This window comes from Dermochelys coriacea, chromosome 4 (assembly GCF_009764565.3).
Source record: "Dermochelys coriacea isolate rDerCor1 chromosome 4, rDerCor1.pri.v4, whole genome shotgun sequence".
Classification (NCBI taxonomy): domain Eukaryota; kingdom Metazoa; phylum Chordata; order Testudines; family Dermochelyidae; genus Dermochelys; species Dermochelys coriacea.
Genome location: NC_050071.1, coordinates 119801273 through 119814170, shown reverse-complemented (window position 1 = coordinate 119814170; position 12898 = coordinate 119801273). Strand labels below are relative to the sequence as shown.

The 12898-nt window shown below is 41.1% G+C and overlaps 1 protein-coding gene across 2 annotated transcripts in view; it reads left to right on the top strand.

The window, feature by feature from the left end:
- Positions 1 to 12898, top strand: part of CRMP1 (collapsin response mediator protein 1) — a 62384-nt gene that overhangs the window by 23225 nt on the left and 26261 nt on the right. For both annotated transcript variants that reach the window (XM_038400124.2, XM_038400125.2), the window contains exons 2-4: positions 1167 to 1255; positions 7064 to 7248; positions 9796 to 9960. In XM_038400124.2, coding sequence (XP_038256052.1) covers positions 1167 to 1255; positions 7064 to 7248; positions 9796 to 9960 — 439 coding nt within the window. The remainder of the gene's footprint in view (positions 1 to 1166; positions 1256 to 7063; positions 7249 to 9795; positions 9961 to 12898) is intronic.

The following is a 12898-nucleotide window of genomic DNA, read 5'->3' as shown; positions in this document are numbered from 1 at the left end:
ACTAGTAGAAACAAAAAACCTAGATACAGTATATATTTTTAAAAAGTAAAATAGGGATAATTTCTCCAGCCAGGACAAGCTAGGCATTTTAGAACTCACTACTCAAAGAAGTAGTGCAAGAGAGAAATAAAAATTATGAAATGCATAGATCAGTCTCAAAAAAACGAAATAACACACTTTGAAAGAATAAAATTAGAGAGAATATATGGGTATTGCAGGAAGTACCAAGAAGGAACAACAATAACAACAGTGTTGGGAGGTGTGTGACACGGACACTGTGTGCGTGTGTTCGTGTGCGCAACATGGACACTGTGTGTGTGACACAGAGAATCTGTGTGTGACACTGTGTGTGTGACACAGAGACTCTGTGTTTGTGTATGTGTGCTGGTTACTGGAGAAGTTTCTGAGAGATGCCTGTCTGCTGTCTCTTTAAGGCACACACTGAAAGCTCTCCTCCTGAACCATGTCCTGCCCTCTCCCGCTCTGCGGAAATGGGTACATGGGCGGGAGGTGGGGAGAGAGAGAAAAAGTGTGTGTGTGTGTGTGTGTGAGAGAGAGAGACAGACAGACAGAGATTATGTGTGTTGACTGCTGGGGAAGTCTCTGAGAGACCGAGAACTGTCTCTTTAAGACACTCACCGGAAGGCTTGTTCAGACCTCAGACTGCTGCGAATCCTGATGAGCCCTGTCCCCTCTACCCTGCTCTGTGGAGATGGGATACAGGGACTGGGGGAGGAGGACACCCTGACATCAGCACCCTCCTTTCCTACTTCCCTCACCCCCCGCTCTACACAGCCAGCAGGAGGGTCTCAGAAGCAGCTGCAGGAGCAATGTGGCTGCAAAGCAGCTGGGGTGGGGGGGGGGCACCGGAACACAGGCTGGATGTGCGCGGCTCTGCTAATCAACTGCATGGCCGCCCAAGCGTGCAGCTTACAGGAAACACATCTTGGGACTTCAGCAGGAGCAGATGTGCCCTGGCTCTCAAACTTTGAAGATTGTCATATTCGGCTTGGAGGGCCAGTAAGTTTGGCCACCCCTGGTATGAACTGAGCATCCCTGGCACTTCTGATGTTAATGGGTCCATGGTATAAAGGTTAGATTTGTTGTACTTGACTTGATTCAATTTTTGTTTACTTCATAAACGTTTCTTCTTTTTTTTTCCTCAGAGTGATCGACTGCTCATTAAAGGTGGAAGAATTATCAATGATGACCACTCCTTCTATGCAGACATATACCTGGAAGATGGACTGATAAAGTTGGTTTTTAAAATACTGAACCTTTTTGCATGCATATTAATTATGAGAGTGAGCTTGACTCCTCCAGCCTGCACACCTCTGTGGATGCCTGTTAATGTTGTATGTTGTAGAGGAATATTTTATTTATTCTAAAAATCTGCTTTTCATCTTTGCTAGTGTCAGACAGGTAAAAGTTTCCGTTAGTCATTGTGACTGGAGTTCTTTGCACCTGCAATGGGTCCATTCTCAGTTACTTCTGACAGGACTTAGTCTGTGCCAACGCCTGTGCAGCGCAGGTAGTAGCACAAGCCCAGCCGAGCTGTCAGGTATCTCTAGAGCAAGAGATCCCAGGCGAAGATGAACGGTTACTTGCTCAATGTGCTGTGGGGTGCTTGTTACAGCTATTTTCACTTGCTGGTATTGGTGCCATTTTTGTGCTGTATGTGGATACTGAGTCCCTACATAGGAACTTTTCCTCACACAGAACCCCTAGTGTGTGTCCCATGTACATATACGGCTGCTCTCTTGTACACCCGCATTGTGAACATCGCTGCTTGTGCACTGAATATAGATGCTTTTTGTGTTTTTTCTTCTTACACACTTATATAGAGATGGGCAGGTGTCACGTTCCTCAGGGTACAATCTGGACTGTTGAACAGCTGTATCCCCTCAGCTTTAGTTTTTTACACTGCTTTACTGTGAACTGCCACCGCTCACAGTCCTGCTTCTACACAGCCACTCCCATGTAAAATAACTCCCAGCTGAATACATGAATGCTCTCCCAGCCACTCATGAGTTACATACAGGGTGACACCTGCATGTTCTTAGTCCCAGCCTTGACCCCAGAAATGTGCATCTTGCACATTTGCAAATGTGCAGAAATGTACTGTATAGAACCCTCCTGGACAGGACAAGCTCATTGTGAGTCCATCATTTCAACAAAGGAAAATGATTATGCTCCAGCCTCAAGTGGAGTTTCCCACACAGTCTAATCCAAACAAACTGGTTAAGATAAAACAATAAGATAAGTTTATTAACTACAGAAAGATAAATTTTAAACAATTACAAGGTATAAAGTCAGAATTGGTTACAAAAGAAATAAAAAGATAAAAACGCAAGCGAATTCCTAAACTTTAACAAGGTAATCGGATTTAAAGCAAGTCTCTTTCTCTCACCACAAACAGAACCTGCAACAACTTCAGGATGCCAGCTGCAGGAGCAATACAGATTTTCTTTGGATAAACATATTGCTTCAGAAACTCAGATTTCAGATAGCCTTGAATGGATTCAGACAGTTGAGATGCAAGGTTCCTCGTGCAGTTCTTTGCTTCCCACTTTGGACCTTGGCTGAGAAGAAATATTGCTAGTTTTGCTGAATTGTGGAAGTGGAAAGATGTTGTGATATTCATAAATATCCAATAGAGACTAGTTTGTGCCCACCAAACTTTCTTCACCTATGACATATGCAGGTTTTCAGTGCACGTCTCCAGAGGCCAAAAGCTAGTGCATGAAAAAATAACAACAATCAATAAATAATACATTGTTTCTCTGTCTTAGGAGCTCCTTTTTTGTAGATGGACACGGTCAGACTAAAAATTATGTTCTTTAAATAATTAGCCATACCTGTGTTGTTAATAATTCCATAGATTATTACAACAGAAAGAATATAATAAATGTAATGCACCTCATTCATCTTGGACAATGAAAGACTATTCTGTTTTATGTTTCTTAGTTTCTAGTCAGTTTCCCTTTCTGACTCTTGTGCATTTGCTCAGCAGTGGACATGTCCATTGCAAAAAGGAAGCAGGAGTGCTTAAATCCCAAGAAAATCTCATTTTAATTGGAGCTAACAAAACTCTTGGGAGCACCCATGTTGGTCTGCACAATCAGCCAATTAGTGTCCCTTTAAGAAGAGTTTTACTTCACCTTAGTGCTGCCCTATTTTGTTCAGATGCACATTCTCTGTGGTCTGTGTAAACATGTCATATAATTAAACAAATGAGTTGACCTTTGAGCTATCTTGAAGTCTGAAACCCCTTGTGAATTTTAGGCACTGATCTTGCAAACACTTCGGGTGGGATCTACAAAGGGACTTAGGTATTGCAAAACTGACCATCACGGCTTCTAACTTTTAGGCACATATAAAATCACAGGAACAAACACTGATCTGCAAAGCCTGAGGGAGGTGCTCGGGCTCCATATACAATGCAATAGACTGTGATTCACAAAACCAGAATGGCACGGGGGGGGAAGGGGGAGCTGTCTAAACTAGCCAATGGGAGACACCAACCAGAGGGGTATGTGCTAAGCCCTGCCCCTCTCAGGGAAATAAGCCCCTAAGTCTGGGCTGCAGGGAGGTGCCTAGCTCTCCTAGTGATCCACAAACTTAGGTGGCTAAGCACTTATCTTCCCCTAGATGCATGTGGGACATTCAACAAAACAGCTGGGGGGGGGCGGGAGGGGGGAGGGGAGGAGGACAAGGATGTCCCTTATAGTCTTTCGCTCAGCAGTAGGGTACTCACCCAGGATGTTGGAAACCCCTGGTTCATGTCCCCGCTCCTCCGTAGGAGAGAAAGCATTTGAACAGGGTTCCACCACCTCCCAGTAAGTGCCCCAGCTGTGAGGCTATGGAGTATTCAAATGTGGGGCTCCCTCAATCTCTCCTGCTGAAGTTGTTCCATTTTAATTAAACAATGGAATTCTTAAATGTGATGTGGGCCACAGAATGAGTTAGAGTGATTCTATCGCAATGCTAAGAGGTGGCAGATTCCTGTTCATATCCCTTCTCCCCCTGGGGGGGAGGCTTGAATCAGGGGTCTCCTACATCATAAGTAAGTACCCTAACCCCTGGGTTAACAATTACAAGGGCAGTCTTGCTCCTGCAGTTGTTCTGTGTGAACTTGTCTGAGGGGCCCAATCCAGTAGGCATGCTCAGAAGCTGCTTACAGGGTGGGACCCCTGTGCATGACTTGGGCAGCCAAACACTAGTGTTCCCCAGTCTGAATCACTGTGGGGCTTAGGTGGGAGATAAGCTTCTGGGTGATTATCATGAGGCAGTAGTGAACATGCTCAGGCCTAGAGAGAGGCTGTCTAAAGTGAGGCTGTATACCCAGAGGAAAAAAAACGTAGGCACCTACAGGGTTAGGCAGCAGCCATGTGGGTGTTTTGTGGATCACAGTGGTGCCTAAAACCAGGACTTGGGCTCCTAAAAATGGGACTTAGGTGCCTAAGTACCTGCCTGGCTTCCACCCTTTGTTCTTTGTTTACAAATCTGAGTAACTGCACTGACCTCAATGGGGATTTCTCGTGGGCATAAATTTAAGCATGTGAGTAAGTGGATTCAGGATTGGGGCCTCTACATTATGCCCTAGTCAACTTGTTCATGTAGTACGATATTGCTTACTTGCTTTGTTCACAGGAAATTATAGATCATGGCAACTGTTTGAGAGGGTGAATCTTGCAAGTTGCTAATGATTACTGGTGCATCAAATGGTGTCTGGACACATTTGCATGGTAGCTAGAATACAACTATAAGCATGATTCCCTTTCTCTCTCACTTGTAAGCAGCAACTAAATGACCCCACTTTCTCATTAGCATACAAATATTATTCCAAAATGAACTGTCCAAGAAGCCTGACACACACTGTTGCTCAGTGTTCCAGTCAAACAGTCAGAATAAAAATCACTGAGCAATGCCAGTGAGGATCAGCCTTCTTCCAGCAGGCTTAACCTGGGTGGCAACACTAGAAGTGAGACAGGCTGTCTAAAAGTGGCACCACCTTGCTATCCGCACCAGCCAAGTATAGTGAAATCCATTCACTTCAACATAATGGAGTGCAGCAATGTTGAGGAAACTGACGCTCTGCAATGGACTGAGAATGGCTCAGGCCCTGGTTCAGCAAAGCACTTCTACACATGCTTAACACGCTGGGACTTCAGCGGGACTTAGGCCTGTGTTAAAATGTTTAACTTTAAGCACATCACAAAGCCCGTCCTTTTTCGGCAAAGCACGTGCTTAAGTGCTTAGTTGAATCAGAATCTGAAAAGATATTTTTAAGGGGGAAATAAAAGCAGCTTACTTTTATTTTTTGGTTTTCTTGTTTTTCACAGTGTTCACATGTAGTTTTTGGAATGTTATTCTTGTTTCAAAGTAGAATTTAAAGGAGATGGATCTTAGTTCTTTTTTTCCATTCTCAGATCTCCTTGCCACACAAGGAAAGCAATGTAGCTCTGATTGTAATGTTAGGGACATATGATCATCTGGTGTAAATTGACTTAGTTCCACTGAAAACAATGGAGAAATGCTGATTTAAACAAGCTGATGATCTTCCCCCTATTTTCATTTGTTGAGTACCTTGTGATATTTCTTTGCAATTCAAATTTGAAGAATCCTGAAGCATCTTAAGTCCCTTTTGTGTAACCTGCTGTGCTGGTCTGCTTGCATTCATGCATCTGTACTAATTCCCTACCTATTTTTCACTCTATAATTAGCTACATGAATATTTATCATAGTTGTAAACATGTTACAGCATGCCTCCCAGTGTAATGCAACATTTGGGTGACTGTTGGACATTTTCACACACAGCTATATGACCTCAAGCTGAGCTAGCATCAGATCTCACTAGCTAAACTTGGTTAGTACTTAGAATGGAGACTTCTAGCAAAATTCCAGATATTACAGGAAGCAGTGTGGTTAATTCAGAAACTGGTGCTCTTCCCTCTAGACTAGAACTGAGCCCTGTGTCCCACTGTAGTATGGGACACGGTGCTGTTGGATGTGGAGTCCTTTGGATGAGATGTAAAAATGAGCTCTTGATCTCCTGTGGTTCTTTTTAAACTCTGGTTGTTTGGCCAAATTCCAGTTTGAGTAATTACTAGTAGTTTCCTCTGGGTATAATTAATAGTTATATTCATTTCCCATCTTAAATTGTTGCTACAGGCTGTTAAACAGTTGCCATGTTTCACTTCATGGGTAGCTATTGCACTTTAATGTTGGGCAAAATAAATTCAGGATCTATATATGTCTGGGGTGAGTACATATATATATATATGCACATAAATATTATTTTATCCCACAGAAAATCTATATTGAAAGGGAGTTAGGGCTAAGAATATGTATCAGTAATTTAGGGGAAACTACGTTACAGGGGTGTGGTAATTATCCTAAAACAAAATAGTATAAGCCCAGGAAGTTCACAGTTAATGTTAACCAAAAAACAAATCAAAGCAAGCTGAGGTGTGGAAATGCAGTGTTGTGGTACCCATAGAACCTTTACTTTGCCCTGTATTGACCCCAGGAGGGGTTAACAATTTTTGAAATCTAACATGTTTTTAAAAATCAATTTTAATCTAAGTGGAGTCCACAAATACTAAAATGCCTTCCTAATGATTGTATGGATTTTGCATTGTGTCACTATAAGACAGAGTTGAGATTTCTACTGAAGAAGAAGCTTTCAGTTCTGAAGAATTACAAGAGGAATTACAAGACCTTTAATTCATATATATTGAAATGTAGCCTATGCACAAGATTGATTTTTAACTATAGGGGAAGTTTGAAGAAACTGTGACTAGAGTTTGTTTTGGTGCCCTAACTGCATTTTCCTACCTTAAAATGAATTGAATTTCTTTTAAGTTTAACTTTAATTTTGAATGTCTTGGGTTTAGAATGTTTGGTTTTGAAATAATTGCAACTTCCCTGTAATATAGTTTACCTTAAATGGTAATACAAATATTAATAATACAAAATTATTGATATGTGCAGTCAACCTTGATTCTGTCTTAATTTAGTTTTTGTCTGGAAATTTCCTTGTGCTTTTCCTGCTGTTTAGACAAATAGGAGAGAATTTGATTGTTCCTGGTGGAGTAAAGACCATTGAGGCTAATGGGCGTATGGTCATCCCTGGAGGAATCGATGTCAACACTTACCTACAAAAGCCCTACCAAGGAATGACTGCTGTTGATGACTTTTATCAAGGCACAAAAGCAGCTCTAGCAGGCGGTACCACCATGATCAGTAAGTACTAGACACTCTCACCTCTCAAATCTAACTATCTTGGTGCTGAGCGGAACCTGCTGTTTTCAGTTCACATGATGTTCACTGGGTTTATTGGTGTATATTCTACATAGCTGTTTTCAGAAGTCATTTAAGATCAGATCAATGTCTGGGTCTTGTGGGGCTTGAATCTCCACTGATTACTGTAGACAACTTTACCAGGATCAACATGAAAATGAGGTTACCCTTAGAAAAATCAGCTGCACATAGGGTAGTGTTGTTGGGATTCCCTCTGAAACTTTTTCCACCCGACTTATCCAGAGCACCATGTCTGCTTCTGGGAGAACACTTCATCTAGTTCTTTGGGAACCAAAACACTCAGTTCAACTGCAGATTTTGTCACTCTCGTTTTGTTTGGCAAACAGCAAAGCTACGTTGAGTTGATCAGACTCAAGCGTAGGAGATGAGTGTAGGATGTACCACACATCCAAAGTTACACAGAAAACCTCTTCCTTTATATACATTTGCTGATTACATTGCATTTGCTATACATTACATCACATATTTTTGGGTTGGCTTGGTTACTTTGCAGGAACCAGTCCGGCATGCTCTGTCCATGTGCTGTTCATGTGGGAACCTGTTCTTTAATTTGAGATTTATCTTGTCAGTTGTCCATAGCATTAGGGTGTAGCTACTTGCGTTAGCTAGCACAGACATCCTGACTCCAGCATATTGCTTGTCAAGCCCCTATTTACAACTTAACTATCCGTGCACCTTGCCTCATTTCTTAGTGGCCATGATTGGGAAGTTATTTATGCCAAGCCAGCTCTACAAGTGTGTCCTGGATTTCTCTCACATAACATTCATGAGATCTACTATACTTGCTATCACTGATTTTTTTTTTAATCAGTTGATATAGGCAGTAACAAAGCAAAGCAACAATTCTAATAAAGTGTTGTGCTTACAGTGTCATATCAGATACTGATAAAAATGTGGAAAGTAATAAACCAGTGATATAAGAAATCAGATATGAGACCAGCGGAGTATGAAGCCTGCTTACAGCTACACCCTGGAAGCAGGATGTCCTGGTAGGAGGGTCCTGGCTGTTAAACTCGTCCTTTGCGAATCAGATTGCTGAGCAAGTCGCATCTTTTCTGCCTCGCATTTGCTTCCCTCTGGACTAAGATTATGTGGGGCAGAGCCTCAGCTGGGGTAAATGGCAAAAGCTGTCTGGTGCTGCCCCATGGAGCTGTGTTCCCTTCGAGTTGGAAGTGGTTTGTGGGGGATGGCTAGTTTTGCTGGATGGTGCTTTGCTTTGAATATATGTCATGCACCAAAAGACCATGAAAATAGGCACACAATACATTATTGTTTTTTAATAGTGGAAAGGGTTGCTTTTTCTTCAGTTGGGTGCTCCCATATCTTTTAGCCTATTTAGAAAGTCTAAATAGGCTTTTATTTCCATCCTCTCTGGACTGGAAAACCAGATTCACTTTTAAGCAGGTGGATAATATTGTTCAGTATATTCCAGTAAAGATGGCAGAACAGCATTCTCCTAACAGTCTCTCTGTTGGACTCCACTGCACATGTTTGTGCAGATGTTTTAAATGGCTGCTCCATTGTAATCAATTGAAAGTTCAAATGCATCAAGAACATGAGGTGGGACCTGCCAGCTATATTCAGTACATTTGTATCAATGAAGAGGTTAAAACAGATTTCTTTCTGGACAATCGTTAAATAGCTGTACTTTTCCTTTTGGAAGTTATTTCGTTTATTTAATGTAGCTGCTAGCACTGTTTAATTTAAGGATTTCTCTACTTTATTAATAGTGTGAAGTTTCTTAACATGCTTTTCCTTCTTTCAAAATTGAAAAATGCCCAGTAAAAGGCTCAATTCTATACATTCATTAATACACCAGAAGGTTTGCATATGTTAAGATACAGTACACCTTGCTGTGTTTTCATTATTCAAGTAGCACCCAACCCTGCAAACATGAGTAATTCTATATGCATCATTAGTCCCAGTCATCATCACGCTGACTCTGAAAGCCAGCGTGACTGAGTGGTTAAGACTTGAATCTGCTATTTTGAAGCCCTGGATTCTATTCCCAATGCTGCCTGAACATCTCTTCATTAATTTATTGGTAAAGAGGAATGGGCTAATTCATGACAGCCTTCTAGAAAAGGGTATAAGGCCTCGGTCAATAATGAGAGTTATGAAGTGCATAGGAATGTAAATGGCAGTCAGTAGAGACCAGAATTCATGATCTCTTGCATACCAGCTCAGTGTACCTTCCCTAAGATACAGGGTGTTTAGATCTCTCTCTCATGTCTGGGAACATTTTCTGACTTCATGGTACAGCAAAACAGGCTGCTAGATTCAGCTTCAATGCAGAATGTTCTGCAAAAGCTGGAATACTTGAGAGGTCTGTGTCTGTCCCACATCCTGCAATTTATACTGTGCCAATAAAAATACTGCTTTGTTGTAGGTACACTATAGATAATCACTGAAACTGCAGAATAGGAAATACGTGCAATTTATGTAACAGGTGCTTCATCTATATTTCAGTTGATCACGTGCTCCCTGAAGCCGGGGTGAGTTTATTGACCGCATTTGAAAAGTGGCATGAGGCAGCTGACACCAAATCCTGTTGTGATTACTCTCTCCATGTGGATATCACTGGCTGGTATGATGGGATCCGAGAAGAGCTGGATATCCTGGTGCAAGATAAAGGTTAGTTAATTAAAATAAAATGTTTTCATTTTCTTTAAGCAATGTGCAAATTCTCAATTCTGAAGTACTCCGGATAGTCCTGTTATTTCCCACGAAAGAGGCATATAGGTACTAGATACCCTGCCCATGAACCTTTGTATTCATTTACCCCTGTAAAGTGGGCCTGAAACTCCATGCACTGCAATTAATCAGGAGTAACTCCATTAGAGGCAGTAGAGTTATGCCAGTACAGATGAGGAGAATTCAAATCAGCAAGGGGAAAATGTTATCTGATTAAAAATGATGGCACTTGACAGATGGAAATAACTCTATGCAAAGTGCAAGGCAGGCCTTATATTAAGATAACAAAATTAGGAGACCAACCTTGAGTGCTTGGACAGTCGTCACAGGCTATACATCTTTGAACAACAATGCCACATGGCACTTCACTTGCTTTGACCTGAGATTTGGAAATATATGGCTAATTTTCAAAATTAAGGCCAAGATTTCCAAAACTTGGAGCCTAAAGTTAGGATTCTAAATCCACATTTAGGTATCTGCAGTAGTGACCTGATTTTCAGAACTGCTGACCATTCAGCAGCACCTAATGGAAGATAGTGGAGGCCCAATACTTACGAAAGTCAGGTCACTTGTTTTGGAGCCTAACTTTAGACACTTAAAAAAAAATCTTGGTCTAGGTTCCTAAATTGTGCCCACAAAACACGCATTTACATAGTTCATTACCTATTTGTTCATGTGCACTCAAAGTGCCTGAGTACCAATTAGGTATTTATTGCTAAAAGTATAATCTGGGCTTGTGTGTCAGAAAGCCAAATACATACATTCAGTGTCCTTTGTAGACTATTGTGAAGGACCATATCTGAGAAGCTCTATTTAAATAGAACTGTACTGTATAACTATACAGACAAAGTACAGTTTGTTTACTGTGTAAACAGTTTTTCAGTGAGAAACCACATATATGGAGTAATATAGGACTTTTCATCCTGAGCAGCACTACTATAACAGTACACCTGCTGTGTAACCAGATTTTAGGCCACAGAATATTCTATCAACCTTTAAAGTCTTCAATCTTCAGGATTATGTACAATTTGGGCAAAATGAAGCTAATTTTACAATGCTTTTTATAATAGGGCTGATTTTATAGGCTGACAGCATTTGCCATTGTTGACAGTGCCAAATTAGTCCTCTTCCCCTGCTATCATCTTTGATCATGTGGATTTAAATCTAGTTTCAGCTGGATTTACTATCAAGCAAGTGTACTGCAGCTTGTATCAAAGATTAGCTGTTATTTTCCAGAGCTGGCTCACAGATGGCTCTCGTATGTGCTTGAGGGCTTACATTAAGAGCCGGGTGCAGACAACAGGGTTAATAGTTTGCTTCCAGTATAAAAATTTGAGTTTTCAATACAAATTTGACCTGGCATTTACTTTAAGAAAGAATCTGTTCATTGGTCCAGAAAGCAGAATGTATTATGGGGTCCTAAGTGGATTGTTTGAGAGGTATAGCATTTGGAGGTCACTTTCATTCTCACTGATGCTGTAGTGTGTCTCAGTCAGTGTGAATTACTCATGTGTGATAGGAGACATGGAGGTAAAGCACAAATAAAGCACAAATAAAATAGCATACTTTTTTCAACATGGCAGGAGCTTTAAAAATTAATATATAATATCTTCTGAAAACTGGAAACATCTAAGCCAAGATCCTCAGCTGGTATAAATTGTCTTGATGTGAATCTTCATTGCTCCATTGACATCAACTGAGGATCTAGACCCTATTATGTACTTTACACTGATTGACTAAGTGATCCCAGGTTAGTTAAGAAGCTATGCTTAGTTATCACATTTCAACTTTGAGTTTGTCTAATATGCTCTTCAGGGATCGCCATGGAGCTTTCAGAGCTGCTGATGAGATTGGCCCATCATAGTTGGACAGTTAATAAGTTCTAAATCAATAGAGTGCTCATTCAAAGAGGTTTTGGCATTAGAGAGGTTCAAAATTTTGCAGGAGCAACTGTTCATAAAGGTGCAGATAGCTTCCTCTGACTTGCAACCATTTCAGCAGCCAATCTACATAACCCATGAATCATAATCTCACATATGATGTAAAGAAATCACAAAGGAAAGTACTATATTGGCCAAGAGGATACACAGATTGCTCTACCCATTTCTTTGACTATCTTCAGGATTTCATAGGCATGACTTAAATGGTACTTTCATAACATGTGGGATGGGACCTTGCTGGGTCTCACTGGCATGAGAGAAGGCATCAGGCACATTTTAAAAGTATTTGTTTAAATAGTTAGGTTTATAAGTAATGGGCCAGATCCTCAGCTGGTGTAAATCCATGTTGTTCCATTGACTAGGTCAATGTATACCGGCTGAGGGAGGATCTCTGACCCTATATGGACATATAGCCAGATGGGTGCCACATTATCAATCTGCACCTTGGTCTCTGAGCATCAATATATGGGCAGTCCACTAACTGAAAAGTGCAGCTTAAGCCATATCCATTTTCAGCTGCGAGAACAGTATTGTACTGACTTCAGGGGGAACATTGACTCCAATGGAATCAAAGCACATACTGATGCCAATGGGTCAGGGTATGGCCCTAAGAGAGAAAAAGGAAAGTTGCAACAGAGAATTTGCATTACTTGGTTAGGAGTATATCTTTCAGCTTGTCTATCCAGTGAATGCTCACATAGGATTATAATTAAGTTAATTACCTTTGGCTGGGTTTTCTTGGATAAGAAATGACTACTGGTTCCGCCTTAGCAGGCTTAATGTATCTCTTTGGTCACACATATATATCTTATATATATCTCAATTGCAATGATGGTTGGCTTGCTCCAGGTCTAGTCTGGAATGGGAGGTGGGCAGTAACTGTACATTGGGGCCCAGCAAAAGGGGTCATCACTTAATCAAGGTGAATGTCCTGTGTC